Source organism: Haliotis rubra, unplaced genomic scaffold (assembly GCF_003918875.1).
Source record: "Haliotis rubra isolate DU_JTF1 unplaced genomic scaffold, ASM391887v1 Scf859, whole genome shotgun sequence".
Taxonomy (NCBI): domain Eukaryota; kingdom Metazoa; phylum Mollusca; class Gastropoda; order Lepetellida; family Haliotidae; genus Haliotis; species Haliotis rubra.
Window position 1 is genome coordinate 71,913 of NW_025767589.1, and position 21,867 is coordinate 93,779.

General features: G+C 44.1%; 1 protein-coding gene across 11 annotated transcripts in view; it reads left to right on the plus strand.

Annotated features, from left to right (window-relative positions):
• LOC124262847 (multiple epidermal growth factor-like domains protein 11) overlaps positions 1-21,867 on the plus strand; it is a 91,969-nt gene that overhangs the window by 48,239 nt on the left and 21,863 nt on the right. For 3 of the 11 annotated variants that reach the window (XM_046697421.1, XM_046697420.1, XM_046697430.1), the window contains exons 2-3: positions 20,076-20,291; positions 21,290-21,517. The exons of 6 other annotated variants lie outside the window; for them this stretch is intronic. In XM_046697421.1, coding sequence (XP_046553377.1) covers positions 20,076-20,291; positions 21,290-21,517 — 444 coding nt within the window. Of the gene's footprint in view, positions 1-20,075; positions 20,299-21,289; positions 21,518-21,867 lie in introns of all 11 variants that reach the window. 2 more of the 11 variants (XM_046697423.1, XM_046697424.1) reach the window with 2 other exon arrangements.

A 21,867-nucleotide genomic window follows, 5' to 3' on the forward strand; every position in this document is an offset into this window, starting at 1 on the left:
TTTGTAAAGATTATGTTTGGAAAGCTTATTTAAACTATCATAGAATTATTTCTTTTACTTTATATTATATTATAATACAATTATAGCTAAAGATAAAATAAGCATTTACTATTAATTGGATTATAATATCTATTTTACTTGTACCAACAAGCACTATGAAAATGCCAAAACGACATGGGTCACCTGTCAATCTCTGTGTCCCAATGTGAAGAGAAGGTTAATTGCTTGGGTGCAACATACAGAACCCACTATTTGCCGATCAACCAATCAGAAATTAGCATAACTGATCACTCGATAAACAACTGCTAGTGTCATGACCTGACATGACACAACCTTGAACTATGAGCCTTGACTGACAGCCTTGACTTGTCCAGTGCTAAATATACACAGTGATCTCAGAACAAATGCATTTCTCTTGAAATGCTACCTTTGTCATCAATGTAACTGATGAACTCTTTCACCACAAATAAACTAAGTAAACTAAAAAAACTACCACCATATACAACCTTGTGAACTATGTATATATTTTTTATTGACATTTTATGACTTATATTAGTAGTAGATATAATGACAGTCCGAGATCAAGTCCAACAAAAGCCTCTGCAAAGCTGTATTTCACAAATAAAGCTTTTGTCAGGCTCTTAGATCTCGCCCCAGTATATCTACTACTTTTGAACCCCCAGTTAACTTCCCGACCGCACGTGGCACTACTGTGCCGCTATGTCCCGTTGACAGGAGGTAACATTATACAGTACGGTATGATCAATAATTCCTCTCTAACGAACCCTCTCCCTGGCCCATCTCTCAAGTAGTACAAGTTCGGCTCGTCAGCTTTGATGTCCACTTTATCTATATTGTAAGTTTTGACTGACCATATCGGATCAGTGGCTCGCTTACGACTATCCCCTTCGTGTTCCCCCAGCTGGTAGAGGTACCTCACGGGGGCCCTATCGGGTATCTGTTTCTCTTTCCAATGCAATGGTGCAGCCGACTCAGCCACTATTGATTTTAGTTTGATAGCGTCGGATGGTTTCTTGCCGATGAGACGGGTGATTTCGTGGTTGATGGTCGACACCACCTGGGGTAACCGCACTACCCATTCCATCGATCGTTTTCCCGGGTTGGTCATCTCTCTCGCATACTGATGCCTGAATAAGCGCTCGGCCAAAGTCCTATTGAATCTCTCAACTATGGCTTTGCTGCGATGGCTCCGGCCGTGCTACCTACTCTTGGTATGGTATCGTGTTTGTCTAGCAGGTGTTACACGACACACTCCATGAACTCCCGCCAGGGGTCAACTTGCAGCTCTGTGGGCCATGTCAGCGGACTGCGTTTGTATATGCGTTCGAATCCACGGGCTACCTGGGCCGAGTCTTTCGCGGTCAAGGGTTAGGCTTCCTTGTAGCTACTGGCAACGTCCAGGACGGTTAGGGCATACTTGTACCTCTTGTCGTGGGGTAGGAATAGGAGGTCGACATGGTGAATGCTATTGGGTATGTTAATACCGAACTTCCTTCTAGGCACGTAGCGTGGTGCCGGTAAATAGATCTGCCACAGGGCTTGATTTTCAAGCCACGCTTTGGCCTCGTTTGGGGGTACTCGTGCTATTTTAGCCAGCTTATGTACGGCGCTAGCTCCATTCCAGTACACATGCGGGCTGTAGTAAATAGCCTCAAACTTTCTCTGGTTCCGTGCCATCCCGATATATATACACCTATGTTCTTGGTTCAATTTTCTCATGCTCGTACGCATATGTGTTGATCCCATCAATAACTATCCAATGCTTAGTGTCCATCGGTGACAGGGACGTCTTGTTTATAGTCAGTACGTATATCCTATGCCCATCACTTCTAAGCGTGTTCATTTTATGTCTAAAGGTACGGGTCTTGAACAGGGCTTCCTTGAATCTGGCGTGTTTGATGTGTTGTTTCACCACGTACTTCTTAACACCCTTGGCCTTCCAGATCTCACCATTGTCGGCCTTCAGGATGGAGTACATCTTAGGCCTCCAAACCTATGTGCTATCGGCTGTGGGCTGCCAGCACACTCGTCCTTCATCTCACCTAGGACCTTTTTATTTACCGTGCTGTGTATGGCATGGTCCTTGGGGTAGTCACTGGTGTCATACAAATCGAGGTGTTTTTTCATGTCCTCGTACACGTCCTTGGTTCGAAACTCCATCAGCAGGGAATCCGTGTCAGTGTACAGCACTTCACACCTGTCGCTGTACTGTTTTTCAGTTCGTTGTAGTAAAAGTCGCATATCAGGTGTTTGGATAAATCGAGGATGCTCATCCCCACATAAACAGGCCGGTTGAATTTGATGTGGCTTTTCTTCATGTGTAGGGCAACCAGATCGTCAGTGAATATCTTGTTCGGTTGAATGCCGGGCTGGCTATCAGTCTCCTGAGCTTGTCTCTCTCATCTCGACGAATCCAGCTTCACGGTCACGCCGCTTCCTCAGGTTCTCCATAGTCTTAGCGAACACCGAGTTGTTCGCCGAGCTTGTAGAGATTTTCTCAAAGTCACTGGTGGCAAGCTTTCGGAGGTCTGTGTTCATTCTGATGTAGGTATTCGATCCATGGGCTCTGAATTTGAACACGAAAGCACCCTGTGTATTTTGGTCAGCCTCCCATACCCAACGCACAGGTACAGCTGTAGGTTGCGATAGTGAACGATGTGAATTTGGTCTTATTCATTAAGTTGGGCACGAAGTTTTTCAACGTCTGCCACCCGCCCACCTAACAAGTTATGTTGGTACTCAGACATCCAGTCTGGGTTAACCCTCATACGTTCGGGGGCCAGGGGGTAGCTGTTGTGTGATGTTTGTAATGCCAAGTCCACCTCGAGGATATAGCCTTTGCTCGAATCGTCCGCGATGCTCATAACATCGATCTCGTGCGATGCCCATTCGAACCCCCCTGTGGGTAGATACTGGCTCATGGCCAAGCCGTACAGGTTGTTGGCGTCGAGGTAGAGAATCTGATTGGTTCGCTTGCTCGGGTCGTAGCCCTTCACATATTGATTATTGGCTTTTGCGTATCGTTTAGAGACCATGGAAATCCCACCTCGCAAGCTTTTCTCAATGAATAGGTGCATATCATAATCGGTGAGCACTTCCAACTTAACTCCGGTCTTTTTCAACAATGCATCCCACGACAGACCTGGGCTGGTGTAGTACCATGCGGGGTCGAGTTGATAGTGCTTAAAACACGTCCGCCTAAACGTCTCAAACACGTTGGCTAGCAGCAGTACATCTGTCCTCAAGTACAGGTCGAGGTAGTCACCAAGATTCTTACAGCCCAGTTTATTCCATACAATATTCGCGTGTGAGTAATCGTCTTGGGATATTGTCGAGTCGGTCAGGTTGCTTTAAAATTCTCTGATGGGGGGTAGTCGGGTCTCGGCGAACTTGGCCCAGCCAGCCATGTACTCGTAGGGGTACACACCCTTCCTCATCAGCAGGGGTCGAGTCTCAGCGTCGGTATATCGATCAGTGATGGGGAAGGTATAGTTGGCATTGACCAGACTGTCGAGTGATGGCAGGAGGAACTGAACCGAATGGATGAACCTCAGACCGTTTAAGCTGAAGTAGATGTATCTCTCCATGTTGTTGGGGATGCACATCAGGTTGCCGTCGACTTTCGCGATGGCCTGCATGATCAAGTGAGAGTCGTACCCTCTCAAGTTGTGGAAGACCATGGGGATGTTTATTGTCTTGGGGGGGATTCTAAGTTTGAGGATACACGCGTTGTGAGTGGCGCCTCTATACTTACCGGTGACGTGGAGGGACTGTGTATAGTGCATTCCTAATACTTTTCTCTTCCTCCTGCAAACACTTTAGAAACTTTTCAGTCACGTCGGGATCCCTATACACTAACGGAGCTTTCATTTCCCCATCACATTGGACGACCACATATCCAAACCCACAGGCCTCATGCTCCTGTGTTTTTTGTGTGGACCTGCCGGCATCAGCCTCAATGGGTTTGACCAAGGCTTCAAAGTCGGCGTAGATGACATAAGGCACGGATCTGATTCTTGTGGTTGGCGAATGTTAGGATATTGTCGCCTTCCTTAGGCATGTCGACTCGTATGGCAGTCTTCCCCACACCTTGTCAATCCCCCGCGGTGTGATTCCAGCAGGTTGGGTCGGCTGAAACCGTGCAGGCATCGGACACAAAAGAGTTTTTTCCCGTCGTGTTTCGACTGGTCGTGCAACAGCCTGCTGAGGTGTTTTATCCACGTGTAGTGATACTTATCTCCTCGCTGGATCATGAATATATTGATAACGCGGCGACCCAACACTGGGCTGACCCTGTGCACGATCGTTGTGTTACCTTCGTGCCCAAAGACGTTTATGGCTATATCATTCTGTTTTTCTATTTTAGTGATCTGAGACATGGGGGTGGGTTCGGTTATATCATCCCAGTTCAGCCCATCCTCTTGGGGATAACTAGAAGGTCTGTTCGAATTTGTGTCAGCTGGAAACAAGGCTGACCTGATAGCTAACCTCATGCAGTCGTCTCCTCTATGCTTGATGTTGACTATGGCCCGTTTTGGCTTGTAGTAGGGGGGCAAGTCTTGGTACAACCCGCCTCTGAATGGCACGTAGTTAGCTATGTCTAGATAGACATTATCGATTTTATCCACGACCCACCCGGACCCCATGTGTGTGTAGCTTTCTAGGTATTCTCGTATCTGCTGAAAACTGGTATCGATTGACTCTTCTATAGTCTCGGTATGAGTCACGACTTCTTGTTTACCTCGGAAGTAAGGCTGAACGTACTCAGTGACCACAGTGGGGGTTCCCCCCACTCCCTGCTGTTTATTGAGTTAAATTTTCACTGTGATTTGAAACTTTATACTTCCCAGATCGTTTAGTTCCTCATTGACTTTATCAGCAATTAGAGGCTTGATATCGGCGATGTCTATGTTCCTATCAACATGCATGTGCCTGCCTCTCAAATAGTTACCTACAGCGCGCGCTCAGTGCGCATGAACTCTAGGTCAATAGCTCTATTCTGTCGTAATAGTTCTACAAGCTGTGGTTTCCTCATACGGGAATAACCGACTAACCCCAAATCGCGTGCCTCTTGTTTGAGTAGTTTCATAGTGGGGAGCTGAACGCGAACGGGGTCATTTAATAATGTGACTAACCCGTCTCTCCCCAGGCAGGAATAACCCGTCAACCCTAGCTCTTTTGCTCGGAGTTTTAGTTGTTTTACCGTGGGAAGGGGCTTGTAGGCCGAGTAACCTCAACAACTGTGGTTTCCTCATTCTAGAGTAACACACACATTGTGTACACACCTAAGTATATCAATCTCTAATTGGGCCGCCGGCAAGGGAGGTAACTCTTCCAACCTTGATAAAAAATAGAGGCGCGATAAAATCCTTAGTAAATATCTAGATAGACCTTATCGATTATACCCTCGACCCACCCGGAACATGCGCAGCATAGTAGGGTGTTTTGTATTATTTGCAACGAGTCGTCAACAAGTATATCTATCTCCCCATGCACATCTACTCATCCACCATCAAAGTAATTCCAAGTGTGCCCAGCCCACGGTACATCAAACCCTACTTCCACCATGATTGTAAATGAGCACCCCTTATATAGTTCGCTAACAATCATGGGTTTGAGGGCACTGATATCTATACTTTACCCCACATCCATCTGCCAGCTTCTCAGGCAACGTGAGTGAGTGAGTTAAGATTAACGTCACATCGGCAATATTGCAGCCATATCGTGACGAAAACAAGCCATACAATGAAAAGTAGAAACATTTTAAAGATTAAAACCTGTCGACGATGGACAGTAAAAAAGACTAGAGAATCACAGTTAAAAATATAAAACTAACGCAAAGTTAAAATATTCCAATTAAAGAAGACAATACAATATAAAATACGGGCTATAGAGCGCCAACAACTGAACGTAGATCACCATACTAAGGCCCATGGGGACTTACATTACTTTTGCTACCTGCATGGACCCTAGCTGGATTTACACCATCCCTTCAGCCATTGGCGTTGATGCTGAGATTTAGCCATACATTAAAAACACAAATATACTACAATTAAAAACTTGGTACACTTAAACTGACTTGAAATGTTTTGGGACTTACGTACCCCCTCAGGAGGACAATAATTTTACGCTACTTCAACCCCCTTTGAGGGTACAGCCACTAACAATCTCAGTTACTAATTTAATTACCAATAATAAAATATTTATCTATTTACAAATCACTTAACAAATCTAATTCTTTTAAAAATGCAATAATTAAATGAGTACTAACATTATAAAAAAGATCCTTCAATGTTGTGACATTAAAATACTTATCCCTTGTGATGGAATATTCAACACGGTCAAGCATCACAAGGGATGCAAAACGGAGGATCTTCGCCTTTCAGTAAATATTCATGAGTATATCCTGTGTGGCCAATACGACATCGTCGCATAATGACCTCTTCAAATCTGGACTGACAAACCAAGTAGGTGTAAGGGTTTTATTGCATATAATTTATTAATAACTACTTGGGTGTCCCACTTCTTCTGCATTAGATCGCGGATGTATGTTCTAATGCTGGCTTTATATTCAGAATATGGAATAAGAAGTGGTGTCACAGATTTGTTGAGTGCTGCCTTTGCAGCAAGATCAGCCATTGTGTTCCCAGATATGCCAACGTGGCTGGGTAACCAACAAAAGACGATGTCGCATTGGCCAGTAGCAAGATCATTATATAATTCGATTATTTCAATTAAAAGTGGATGTTTGCAAGAGAGATTTTTAATCGCCTGAAGGCAAGAAAGAGAGTCAGAAAATATTATATATTGTTTATGTTTGGGATGTCTTTCAATATATGTAAGAGCTGTTAAGATGGCGTTTGCTTCTGCTGTAAATATAGAGCTGTTATCTGGTATTCTAGAAGATATTGTTCGGGATCCAATGGCAGTGGCACATGCCACTGCGCCACCATCCTTGTACTCATCTGTAAATAAGAATTTGTATATATTATAGTTATTCTTTAATTGATTATATTCTTGTTTATACTGTAATTCCTTAGTTTCGGATTTTTTAAACTTTGTCAGTGTTAGGTCAACTTGTGGCCTAATAGCCAAGGAGGAGAAGAAAGATGACGGGAAGGAGATATATTCTCCAACTCAATGCCAGCAGCAGAAATATATTGTTGGATTCTTATCCCAAGAGGTGGAACAAGTGAAGGTTTTTTATTATACAAGTCCTCATAAAGAGGATTAAAAACGCAAGTGTGAGCAGGATTGGATTCATTAGAATATAACTTTGTGATATATTGTAGGGACAATTTGATACGGCGAAGTTTTAAAGATGGCTCATCGGCCTCAACATAGAGACTGTCAATGGGAGAGGTTCTGAAAGACCCAAGACAAAGTCTTAGACCCTGGTGATGGATAGAATCAAGTAGTTTGAGGTTGCTTTTACAGGCCCCACCATATATGATAGAGCCGTAATCAAGTTTTGATCGGACCAGTGATCTATACAAATGAAGGAGGGTGGTTTGGTCCCTTCCCCACTTTGAACTGGAAACGACTTTCAACAAGTCGAGTGCCTTCAGGCATTTGGCTTTTAGATTTTTGATATGTGGCAGAAAGGTTAAATGCGAATCAAAGATGAGACCATGGAATTTAGCTTCCTTGACAACTTTGATGGGTGTGCCATTTAATGATAATTCTGGATCTTTATGGGGTTTGTATTTCCTACAAAAATGTAGACAGCTGGTTTTGGATTTCGAAAATTTAAACTCGTTTTCAAGACACCATTTATGAATTTTGTTGAGACAAATTTGTAATTGTCTCTCAATAGTTCGCATGTTTTTACCACGGCAAGAAATATTAAAATCATCCACGAAAAGAGATCCATCGATTGAATCACTTAAAACCTTTGACAGACTATTTATTTTAATACTAAAGAGTGTGACAGATAAAATACTGCCTTGTGGGACACCCTGATCCTGATTGTAATGATCAGACAGGGTAGAACCCACGCAAACTTGAAATTGCCTGTCCGTTAAAACTGTGATGATATAAAAGAGGCAAACGGCCTCTCAATCCAAAATCGTGTAAATCTCTTAAAATACCATGTTTCCATGTGGTGTCATATGCTTTTTCTAAATCGAAAAGATCGACACTGCATGTTGTTTTTTGATAATGGCATTTTTAATAAAGGATTCTAAACGCACTAAATGATCGATAGTACTTCTGTTTTTACGGAAACCACATTGAATGTCTGTTATAAGGTTATTAGTTTCCAAGTACCACACAAGTCGATTATTTATCATGCGCTCCATGGTCTTGCAAACGCAACTAGTTAATGAGATTGGTCGATAATTCGAAGGATCAGTATGATCACGTCCAGGTTTAGAGATGGGTACAATAATAGCATCGTGCCATGAAGAAGGAAATTTTCCAGAAGTCCAAATATCATTAAAAATGTTTAAAAGGGTTTCTAAGCATGAATCCGGTAAGTGTTTCAGGGCCTGATAATGTATGTTATCAGCACCTGTAGCCGTATCATGAGCTTGATCAAGAGCAGTATGAAGCTCATGAATAGAAAATAGTTCATTGTAATCTTCCCCATTATCTGAAATGAAATTAATAGTTTTCTTTTCCTGTTGTTTTTTATAATTTTGGAATTGAGGTAAATAATTCGATGAGGAAGAGTGTTTGGCCAAAGTTTCTCCAAGTTTATTTGCAATATCAGATTGACTAGTTAATAATTCGTCTCCATCTTTCAGATGCTTAATGCTAGATTTAGAACCCTTACCTTTTATTTTCTGGATCATATTCCATACTTTTGATATCGGCGTTCGTGAATTTATTTTTGAGACATAAGTTCGCCAGGATTGACGTTTACTTTGGTTGAAGGTACGCCGTGCCTTAGCATTTTAAATTTTAAATTTATTCAAATTATGGACCATAGGATGGCGACGAAAATAATTCTTAGCTTTCTTCCGTGCCTTCCTAGCATGTTTGCACTCATTGGCGAACCATGGTTTTCGTATGTATGGAATTGCAGAGGATTTGGGGATGCACTCATCAGCAATATTAATTAGTTCATCAGAGAAATCTTGTATAGGATCAGTACATTCTATAAAGAGGTCGGGTTTAAGTCTGCTACAACACAGAGCTTGGTACAAAGGTCCATCTGGAATATGGAGTAATATCAGATGGGCTTACAGGTTTCAGTACAGTAGGAAAATGGTCACTTCCACATAGGTCATCATGGACTGACCATTCAAATTCATTTAGGAATTCTGAATTCGTGTCGAGAGCAGAATAGGTTCCTGTACCAGGATGTGAATGCGTGTTGGAACCATCATTATAAATACACAAATCATTGTCAGAACAAAACTCCTCCAGTTGTTTAACTTTAGCGTTTGTATTTATGCTACCCCAGAGTGGGTTGTGGCCATTCAAGTCCCCAATAATAATACAGGGTTTAGGGAGTTGGTCATACAGAGTTTGAAGATCAGTCTTCTGAATGACTGAAGACGGTGAGATATACAAAGAGCATAATGTAAATGCAACGTGTAAAGTGAGTCGCACTGCAACTGCTTGAAGATTAGAAGTAAGTGTAATAGGGCTATGGATAACAGACTGTTTGACTAGGATTGAAGATCCTCCAGTGGCCCTGTCACCTGGAGGTGAGAAATAATGATAAGCATTGAAATGACGTAGGTCAAAAGAATCAGTCTGCTTTAAATATGTCTCTTGCAGACAAAATGCTGACGGCATACAATCCTGGACTAATAACTGTAACTCATTGTAATTATGCCGTAGTCCTCTGCAATTCCACTGTACGATGTTGTTTGAAGAAACTATCTTTTCGGGGGATTTATTGGGGATCTACCGCGCACTGTTTTGGAGGGCGACAAGCTTTGTGACCTAGAATGGACATTTTCGGACACGTCCATGTCCTCAAGTGATCCATATTTGTTGTAAAGGTTAATTTTATTTTCAGACCCTTTTGGGGTTCTGCCACTTTGTTTTCTCGAGTAATCTGGCTTAGTTTTATTCTTCCCTTTAGTAATGTGATGTACATGAGCTTGCGATTGAGACCTTGTGGTAGACTGAGATGATGTACCATGATCATGATCTGGCTCTGGTTGACTGTCGGACCTGTCAGGAAGTGATTCTACTGTTTGAATTGATATTGCAGTGGAGAAAATCTGTGGAGAAGTGGTGTTCACCAAAGTCAAATTTGTTTGGCAGCTTGAAGATGATGTAGTTACTTTAAGTGTTGCCTCAGATGGAGTCCTGGTTTTGGAGGAATACATTTCTTTTAATTCAGATCTTTGGACAAGCTGTTTGGCTTCGGCAAAACTAATATTTTGAGTGAATTTGATCTTATTGATCTCCATCTGTAGCTTCCAAATTGGGCAGTCTTTAGAGAAAGAGGAATGGTCTCCAGAACAATTTGTGCATTTCTTATAATTACTTGCACAATCTTCTGTCGTGTGTGTCTTCTCACCACAGTGAGCACACACAACAGACAATGTGCAAGTATTTACACCATGGCCGTATTTCTGGCACTTGAAACATCTCAGTGGATTCGGAATGTACGTATCCACTTTGATTTGACAGTAACCAGCCTTTATGGAAGTAGGAGCAGTTGGAGTGGAGAATGAAAACAAATAGGTGTTCGTTTGTTGGATCTCATTGTTTTTTCGGACAGTGAAACATTTCACGTAGAGCACACCTTGTTCGTTCATCTCTGATGCAATGTCAATTTCTAGCATATCAACAAATAGTTGGTCTCGGTCTCTCACAATACCCTTGCTGGTGTTAAGCGTTCGGTGAGCCGAGACTGATACGGGAATGCCGACAAAAGATTTAGTTGACAGAAGGTTGTTTGCCTGATGTCTCTTACTGCATTCAACAAGTAGAGAACCTGTCAGTAAACGTTTGACCTGTTTTACATCACCTGCAATGCCTTGTATGCCTTTTGAAACAGCAAAAGGGTTCAGTTTTAAAGGAGTCTTGTCAACAGTCTCAAGCACTAGAAAACGTGGCCAGTATTCAATAGAAGTGGTCGGTCGTTGGTCATTAACCTCAGGATCTGTGTCAAGAGGACGTTTCTTTTTGGTAATAGGGGTTTCGGTAGCCATGGTTAGTGTTTAAGGGTTCATCATCCGAGCTCCCCACCCACCATGGAGTATCATGAAGACAATGCTAAAACAAGTGGGTTTCCAACTTGCAGCACCAAGGATACTCGGATGATATACTCCAGCAGAAGAAAGTAAAAGATTTATTCTTCCACCAGATTGGCCCATGAGCCACCACCTTCTGGGCATACGACTCTAGGCAAAAACATACATATAATAGTGTATTTTAAATTATGAGATCAAAAATTGGCCAAGACTTAAAAATATCATTACATAAATCCCAAAATTTTGTGGTACAATTCACAATTGTAGTACACACAGGGCTTGGCGTGACCAGCCGATTGGTTGAACCGGGCCAATTCAACCACCCCGTCTAGGTGAAGTAAGGGGCGAAGTGGTGTGTTGGGCAAAGGAACACTGTTCCTGGAACCAGTGCCCTCAACCACCAGCCTCCCGTCCTCCACCGACACAGGGGCGCAACCCACGGCAAACGGGTTGGTGGACCAAATATCCCCCCGGGTCCACAACGGGGGGTTGAAGGGCTCTTAGCGTTACCCAGCACCCACCACGAGGAGGTGGCCCTTCATGGGTGCCCTCAGGCAACGACTTTCCCTGGGCTCAACTTCCACGAACATTGTTATACTTAGGTGTGCACAGCCTCTAATTGGGTCACTGACAAAGGGAGGTAACTCCTCCAGCCTTACACTGCTATCCTGAGGAGGCGCCTTACGTTCTTTTCTGTAGTCCTTTTTCATCTCGTAGATAAGATGATGCCTGACTACGTTTGCTCCGTGAGCTTTGCATAGACAGTGGTGCCCTTTCACCCCGATACCACACACAGAACACGTGTAGTTCGGGCTTCCCATGTGGAAACAACAGTACCCCTCAGTCCTGCATCCCCTACCGCAGGCCTCGGTCTTCCCCATAAGTATGTACTGGCATCGGTACGGGTCAGGTCTCATCTTTGGTATACTTATATGAGTACTTAGTCTAATTGTTTTGCAACCAACGCAGTCGCTGCTAGACCCACCGCGATAAAGATCAATTCCCGGTCCATATGCCCCAGGGATGGTGTGTAGTACTGAGCGAGTGTTGGCTTATGGAGTGGTTCTAGCTGTTTACTGGTTAGTAGGTAGTGTTCTCTCGCTGCGTCGTCAACATAATGGAATGTTTTAACGGCATGGTTCTCACGCCTGAGTTGTTCGTTAATGTAATCGATCCTCTGTACACGTTTTTTTGCGTACTCAGATTGCGCTGCTTGTAATTTGTCCACAGCTATGTCGAGGCGCTTTTGCTCAGCCTGTATCTCAGCCACGTGTTACTCCTGAGTTTCGAGAAGAGGAATATACTCCCGGAAAATGCTAGGGCGTTTACTAACGCCCCGCCAACCATCATGGCGATCGTAGCCATCCTATATATAGTTACATTTACTTCAAAATATTTTCCGGTAGGATCCCTTGTTTTACTAGGATGTCCTTGGTGGCCATCGCCATACCCAGGTTCATTATGAGCATGCCCATATATTGCAGGTTGAAATCTAGCTTGATAGTCGGTTGTTTAAGCACCATTTTGGTCAACCGAGCGTACCCTACGGCTAGACTGGCGAACACGGTGGCGTGGTATGCGTCGTTGACAAACGTTTTCCCCTCAGACATTATGTATATGATATAAAAATATATATTTATAACATGATATGTGGGTTGACCTCTAATTGTGGGGAAGGATACCCTCCATGGGTGGTTGTTTATTATATAACCATGAGATAGCCATGGCAGCAGTTGCGCCTGCAATCAACAGGAGTGGAGCGTAGCTACTCTGAGACCACCTTCTTTTACCGGCAGCTACTCTCTTAGGGTTCTTCTGCCTGGTGACTGTAGGTGTCACCTCCATGGGGGGTCTCCCCCATTTGGGGTGGGGTCTCCTCCTGTGTCATTTCTTGGGCAGCATCCATCTTGTATACTATTATCATTTTTCCCCTCCTTAAATTGGCAATGCTTTGCTGTGATAATCGCCGCCGTCACCTGGGCTAAAAACATACCGTAATTGTAGTACAGCATGCAGCTGATAGAGCTCAAGGCGTGTTCAATAAAAGGGTTTTTCTCGAGGTCCTCCCACAGGTAAAGTCGACGTTCCTGGGGAATGGGAAGGAAGTACGACGCGATAGCAGTGTATATCTGGGTCATAGCTGATCCTGTAGTCTTTGTCATCTCGGTCCCGAGTCTAGCCTCGTATCTATCGTACAGCTTATCGATTTCTTCAGTTGACATTTTGTGAATTTTATCGGGAGTGTAGTCCCCAAAGTAATGTTTGGCTTTGCCACCAACAGCCAGCGCTACCAGTCTCTCTCGTTTATCATTGTCTCCCGCGCTTATCATCGTCCCCTCGCTATTCCCCCCTCCAACAGTTGTTCTAGCAATTCATCACACTCCATCTTATAATGTAATAAGTAAGCTTTAGTTTTAATAATATAATACCCGATGCAGGTGAAACACAGTGAAATGAAGTTGCACACGACGAGCACTTCAAAAACAACCATAACTATAACTGATAATTGCTAAACGCTAAGCATTTGCTAAGCATTTGCTAAGCATTGCTAAGCTAAAACACCCTATAGGCCATGGGTTGGTCGGTCTTGAGCACGAGCTTAGCATGTTTAGTTTCATGGGGCTGTTTCTTTACCCGTTCCCGTTCTAGTTTGCTCATACCATCGTTATCTCTCAAACACTCCTCGAACGAATCCCTGTCCTTGCAGTGGAATAAGGCCACCCATCGTATCTGCTCCTTGAGGTCTTTCAACACCGAGGTGAACTTCTGCGTAAGTACCAAGACGCTGTGCTTTGCGTGCCGGCCGGAGAAGGCCAGGTACGATAGCATGTCTCTCTTATTTGTTATCTCCTGATTAGCGCTGCAGTCGTCCAGGATAAACAGCGTCGACTCCCCTTTAAATTTGTTGTGATAAGATTTCAACCAGTCCTGCAGACGTGTCCCCGGGTCGACTCTGTGTACGTCCGGGTCCGTCATCACCCAAGGTCTTTCCGTGTACGTTTTATTCATGTGCAGAGTAGGACACATGATAACGATGTTGTTGAACACATCCCGGTAGTACCCCTCAAACTTATCCAGCACGAAAACTGTCTTCCCACTGCCAGTCTGCCCGCACACTATGGCGCAGTGCGGGTCACGGGGCAGATCAATAGATGGCTTGCATGAATCTCCCATTCTGTATATTAAGTTGCGCGTCCATAATAATGTAAAGATATAATTTCAACTTGCCTGCGGGTTGATCCTTCTTGGTGATCTGGATTGTTATCCCCTCGCTGCCATTGTTCATGCAGCGACTGCTACCATGCAATTTATCGTCATCTGTGGATCGCATGTCCAACCACAGAGCGTACTTGGTGGTCAGGTATACACCGATCTGCACGGTTGATAGGTCCAGGTCCTTGATGACGTGTTGGTGCTGGGTCGGTAGTTTCATTATCTCGTCCCACTGCTGGTGTGCCCTCATACCGGCACTGAACAGCTGGTTGGGCATGCCCTCGATGGTCACTTCCACCTTTTCAATTGCGGGTTGAAAAACTTCTCGCTGTCCCTTCGGAACGGCTCGTAATCCTCCACTGGGACGATCAGGATACCTTTCATCGATCGCGCCGGCACGTTTAGGTTGATATTCCACAGCGTGTCACTCTTATCCCGCACGACCGATCTATGCTGCAGGACCCTATTGTACAGGATGGCCACCTTCCCTGAGTACTGGTTTCGAACCTGCCTGGCCAGCTCCGGGCTAGTGACCATGTCGAACTCCAGAGAGATGTTGTCGATGGTGTAACTGGCCTCATCACCGTTCGGTGTACGCACTACTTTGCTGTAGTCATTAAACGTGAGCTCGTATTCAAGCCTATCACCCAGCGTGGCCTGGTAAAACGGTGCGTGTTCCGTGAGCAACCGAAGTCGAGCGGCACGCAGAACCTTGGCCTTGTCACTGTCCGAGATCTTGTCTAGCTGTTCTGCCGTAAAGCCGTACCCCATGCGCAACCGAGTCGATTTGCTGATGCCCTGGTACACGTCATTGATGCATTCTCCATCGCTTTTCCAGAGGTCCCCGTAGCAGTGAAAGACGTCGCTGTCGTCGATGCTCAGCACCTCGCTACTGCTGATCTTGATGGTGGTTTTCTTGATGATGGCTCGACCTACGTTCCGCACTAGCTCGCGTTTGTCGTTGTCGGAAGTCAACGTGAGGTTGAACGTCAGTCGAAACGTGCCTGGTACGATGAGGTCATTCTCACCCAGATTTGGGAATCTTACCAGCAGCGTTTGGTTCTGGTCTATCTTGCTGGGATTGTTGGTGATGGTCACTGGCGCGCACGGCTCTAACGTTTAGAGGCTCTCTTGATCTTCAGAGTTTCCTGCCATACATTGTTATGTAAATAAAATATAAAAGTTTAATATAAATAATGGTTGAAGGCGGTCATGAGGACATCCCGATGGATGATATGTGGGATGTTAGTGCCCAGACGTTCGACGAGCAGGAGACCTTATTTGGGAGCAACCCCTTGAGCGCGCTGAACTTGTACGATTATTACGACGCAGTTGAAAAGAGAGACAACATCAAGCCATTGGGGCGAGACTATGCCAAGTTTACCATCGATAAGAAGGGCACGCTGTTCGAACCGAGTCGTTCAAGCGTTCGATGCAGGCACGAGTGAACCCTCTCGACGTGTCCAGCATGAACTTTTTCCAGTCATCCGCTGCCCCCTGCTCGAACCTCCAGACTCGGTAATCCTTGCTGTTGTGGAAAGCCATGTAACGGTCATCCCACTCGTTTGTTGTGAGGTGATGATACGACTTGTACCCCCATTCTTTCATCTTGTCGCTGGCATCCACGAAGGGCATGTTGTGAACGATGGGGATACCCAACCCGTGGTTCGGCCCTGGCAAACGCCAATCCGTCTTCGGGTCTAGTTTGAATTCGTTGCAAATACGTTCGTAGGCCCGTCTATCGTACTGGTTGTTTACTGCGTCCCATGCTTTGTCCTGTGACAGTGGAGCGCTGATCTCTTTGAGGATACGTCTGACCTGGTAGTACACGTGGAACATGAACACAGACTGACTCAGCGGTCCCCGCTGAGTGTCGGTCAATGTCACACCACACCCCGTGGTAGCTCACCACACAGCGAAGTTGAGTTGATTCTGCCAGAACTGCATCGGGTTGTTGAACCAAGCATGAACTACCTTAGCGTTAGTCACCGAAAACCTATACTGACCGAACACATCTATAAACTTGCGCGACGAAATACATCCCAGCAGCGACCACAATCTTCATGTGTGGGAAATCTATGTCCAGTTTAGGGTAAAACACTTCTGGGGAGTACATTTTTAAAATATTATATAATGAGTATATGCTCTTACATGTACATAACACTTTTAGGAATAATGAGCGGCGAGGCCGTTCAGCTGATGCACGCGATCAATAACACGTCTGGTCAACTCGAAGTCGCACTCTGCGATATCACCCACCTACCGCGATGGACTAACATCAACGCCGGTGATAACGGAGAAATACAACGACGGTAGAAACGAGTTGTTTTCACCACGGCAGTATAAGAGGTTAACTCGGGGCAACATCCCTGAGTTCATAATATCGGTGTTAGATATAAATCATAATCCTGTGAATATAGGATACCTCAGCATAACACTGCACATAAAATGACCAGCGCACAAGGTCCGGAATGAAGTTGAAAAAATTCGTCAATGTGGGGATATCCGACCTCGGGGACACACGCGGACTCGATGACCCTGGAATAGATGGTAAATTGTACGCCTTGCACCTGAAAAACAACATTTACAAACGCGTTGAAGTCCCCTCCATCGGTGGTACTAGAAACCTAAGTGATATAGTAGATACCTCAGGAGCGACTGTCAACACTTGGTACACCCCTAGTCCGCACCGGTGATGATAAATGGATGGTATACCCATCGTTCGGAGGCAAACTGTTCGACCAAGAAGATGTTGGGAGCAACGTGACGGCCATCACCAAAAATAAGCAGTATTCCCTCGTCTTAACCGACGATGACAAGTGGGTGTTGTTACCCGCTAAAGTCGACTGGTTTCGCAATATTAGGCCCGGCTCCCCCTACATGTTCATGGGGGAACAAAGACAACTACCTAAACAAAGTCGTGAACAACGGAACCCTGCTCGTGGCTTACGTCCCGATGCAGAGACGTAGTGTAAACATCAGTCCACTCGCCAGTATGGCAGCCCACATGCTATCGAGCAAACCAGGGAGGCAAAACGTGGTATTGCAGTTGGTGTCTGAATTCGAAGGCGTGGTCAACATCCTGGAGAGTCTATCGGCGAACTCAACGCTTGTCATCCAAGTCTACCTAGGGGAAGCATCTAGTGAAGTCGAAATCGTGAAGGAGATCAAACTCCGGTGGGGGGAAACGACACCAATAACATGTTTGCACTGTTTACGTGCGGGTGGGTGTCGACTCCAACATCAGTCTGCAGGGGGTCATCATGGCCGTGGAAGGCACGATATCACTCACCAAGATCTTCCTACCCGACAACATACACTTCATGGGGGAGAAGTGCACCCCTGAACTATTATCAGAAAAACAATTGGAAACTATCTCGTAATAGTATTATAGCAATGACCAATCGTCATCGGCCCAACGCCACACTTAACGATCTAGGAGACAAGGAGGGATTCGATCAGCCTGGTGAGGAAGACACCTTATACATCCTGCACTAGAAATACAACGTGTATAGGCGGGTGTCGTTATCAGATTTTAAAGAGACTGAATGGTTAGTCAACTTAACCCTCACCTCACCTTATATCTCCTTGAAACAAAATAATACTATCTCCGAGATTAGGAACAACGGCATCATTCTAGGGTCGTTCATTCCGGATTCTAGTGTACAAGTCATAGGAATACCGGGCCACTCGGGCAACATGTTAGCTTCCAGTGGGAAGGTAAAGATAGAGATCAAATTACTTGATTACCAAGAGGATTTTAGAGATTACTCGAGAGACTTCACATTCATCATAGAGGTCTATCTCGGAGATAGGCAGTTGGCTGGGAGGTTTATTTACCTTTTAGATGGTCTTAAGTTAGGTTGGGAAGACAGGTGTAATAACCAACGTTGTCGTATTATTAAGGTATCGGGAAACAGACCTTTAGCAAGCCTTGATGGGGTTCGTGTCTAAATGAAAGTAGAGCTGAGTCCACGATTTTTTACACACAAGTTAATCTAAGTACTATCAGCTTTAAGTTCATTAATCGAAGGTTAAATGAAGCCCAATTAAAATATCTATTGTAATATATATTATAGGATGGGTCTATACCTAGTCATAGAGGAAGTCGTTAAGATGCTGGAAACCGTAGACGGGTTCTGCTTGAGGCAGTTATGTGATGTAAAACGCCAACTAGAACAAGACCGCTGCATGCGGAAAGCATTATATAAGAAGTACCATAGAGCTTTCAATATCGTGGAGGGTACTGATACTGCCCTTATGGCAACCAGCATGGGACTAGGGGGCGGCAGGTGTTGGGTTGTTAGCCACCATCGTGGCCGCACCTATAGTGCTAGGCATTCAAATAACAGCTGGGGTGGCAGGGGTGGCAGGGTTGGTGTTTAAGTTTGTATCCCACAGACTGCGTCGTAAAGTGCTGAAACACGACGAGATCAGGGTTATAGCAGAAGCAAAGCTGAACACGGTAAGTGAGCGTATTTCGGCAGCACTCACTGACAGTAAGATCTCAGAGGAGGAATTTCGTTCAATCCTCTCTGAACTCGACAAGTACCGTAAGATGAAACAAGAAATCCGGTCCAAGTCTCGTAAGTCTGCTATCAGCAAAGACGAGAAAAAAAAGTGCATAGAACAGGGGGTACGAAAAGCCCAGCAAGCCTTTATTACGAACACCAAAGAGATCATAGGCGATTCACATTAAACTGTTTCATCGAGGTCGACGCGTCATAGTGCCACGTGTGTTCGGGAAGTTAACTGGGGGTTACTGGGGGATATACTGGGACGAGATCTAAGGGCCTGACAAAAGCTTTATTCGTGAAATAAAGCTTTGCAGAGGCTTTTGTTGGACTTGATCTCGGACTGTCATTATATCTACTACTATATTAAAACGACCTCAACCGCAACATATTGGCATTCCTAGAAATACCACTGGAAAATGTATACAAGTAGGAGTAAATCAAACACATGAAATTCAAAGGACCAATCCCTGAACTTTCACAACTGCTACAATACTACTGTATGCAAATATAGAGACGATTTGGTATGGACACTTACATGTGTTTAAAAACGATCTGTTGCTTTCGAATGTATATGTATTTGCCATTGCATCGGTGCAGCAAACGGACTAAAGTCACTGTTAAATACTAGTGACCCCATCGTGCTACTGTTGACTGTGGAAGGTGCACTTTGTGCACCTTAAAGCCTAATATCCTATTTTATTTTATGTCCATAAACCAGATGCATCCACAATTCGTTCCACGTGGGTAATGTTTGGCACATATAAAAGTAGCATGTTTCATGTTTTCTTTAGCATATATCTATTGACAAAATGTAATTTTAATATAGGAATGTTAGCTTTTGGCATGTACTCATACGTGATCAGAAACATTTACATGTAGATGCTTGTCAGAGCATCATTGTGCCGAAGTTCCCGCATCGCTGGAAAATCGTTTGCTCTTGCGGACATTCAGTTGACCAGTTCGAACGGCCCATTGTAAAACCTTTTAAGATTTCGCACCAGATTTCCAGATTCCAAACCCTATCGTTCTGTGGGCTGAAAAGTAAATTAAGCCACTGAAGTCTGAAAATATGATATTTGAAACACAAAATAGGGCGATTGCTAACGCATGCAAGCTATTCGTTATGTCATTCTGTAAGTGGAATTTAGTTCTCTTTTTTCAGGTACTGTTACGAACGTGGCGGAGGGGAAACAAGCGTGGATGAGTTCAACCTTCGACGATAACCATCCCGCCAGCAAAGCTGTCGATGGAGACACAAGGGCCGATGATTTCAGTCATGTAGCCTACACTGGGAGAGGTCGAAGTAACGCCTGGTGGAAGGTGGATCTGCAGACCTCAGTACAGTCAGCACGGGTTATTCTGTACTTCAGAACAGACTGTACGTATAGACGAATTTACGTAATTCATATGAAACAGAAAAATGCAAACTGGAGACCATATGCTGACTTTTTCCTGAATACATGCATTGAAATTCATCTTGATGTCGACCACTGTGCTGTAGTCAAATGCGATGTTGATCTCTATTTTCAATTCATGCAATAAGCCATCAGCATACGATTATGACGTTTACATTTCTCAACTGCTGATTTTCTTTTGCGGCATATCCATTTCTCAGAAAATTTATAACCATTTTACAGCCAAACATTTCATTTACGATAATGTAAATGTAATCTAAATCGACAAAAATGTCAACAACTTGCCAATACTTTATTCATGGTCTAGCATTCGGTGCTGAGTATAAACTCAGTTATGCTCTAGCCAGCAGAATATGTCTATACTATAATTAAGTAAGAGTCACGAGACAGTCGCCAGTGTTCACCAGTTGTCAAATCAAGGTCACGACATGTCAGACTTAGATGTCCATTTATGTTATTGTTGGCACGCTTCACTACGATCTGGGGCGGTGGGGTAGCCTTATGATTAAGGCCGAAGACCCGGGTTGGATATCCCACATGAGTACAATGAGTGAAGCCTCTTTCTGTTTGTCTTAATAGATGTGCTTTTACATTTAAAGTAATGTCATCACCTTGCTATTATAGTTTTTCATGGTCTAGCATGTGACGCTGAGTATTACCTCACTCATGCTCTAGCCAGCAGAATATGTCTATACTATAATTAAGTAGTGGCGACGAGACAGTCGGCAGTGTTCACCAGTTGTCAAATCAAGGTCACGATATGTCAGATTTAGATATCCATTTAGATCACCCGTGAAGATCCGGGTCAGTATTGATCTTCAGTAACCCATGCTCGTTGTAAGAGGCGACTAACGGGACTCAATGGTTTGTTAATGTCACTCAAACGTGGTATACGTGGTTATATTTCAGTGATTGAGGCGCCCTTCGTTGCGTTCTGTGTATATATCTCTTCTTGTTTCAGTCATTCTTAGACGTAATGGCGTGCACCTGTACACATCTAAGACAAATTCATCTGATCCCAAAGAAGGGAATCTATGCCTCCTTGTAACAGGGCGTGTTGACGGTATAGGCATCCCTGATGTGCTGAATGTGACCTGTCCTGGGACCTGGCGTTACCTGACTGTCTACACAGGGACTGGTAATAATGGAGCCGGTTTTGCATTAGACTTTGCTGAAGTGCAGGTGTGGAGTAAGTATTCTGTTGTGCGTGAAGTAATAGATATTTTGAAGAAATCCCACTGCAGACCATTTTACAATATTGTGACATTTGAAAATGAAATTACTTTTAATACATGTTTCTACACTGAAACTATATCGCATGCCTTTTGTCTAAGTATTTCTTTTCCTCACCTTTATATTTAATATTGGAAAGTATATACAAACAGTATCACACGGATAACTCGAACATAATAAGGTCATTATTCTGGTACCACGGGGTATGTATAGAAAACAATTCTAGTGATTTGCAATAAAGCGAGTTATATATTACTAATTCTACAGATTACACAATGCAGTCACCGAGAGTTGTGATGTGGTTCA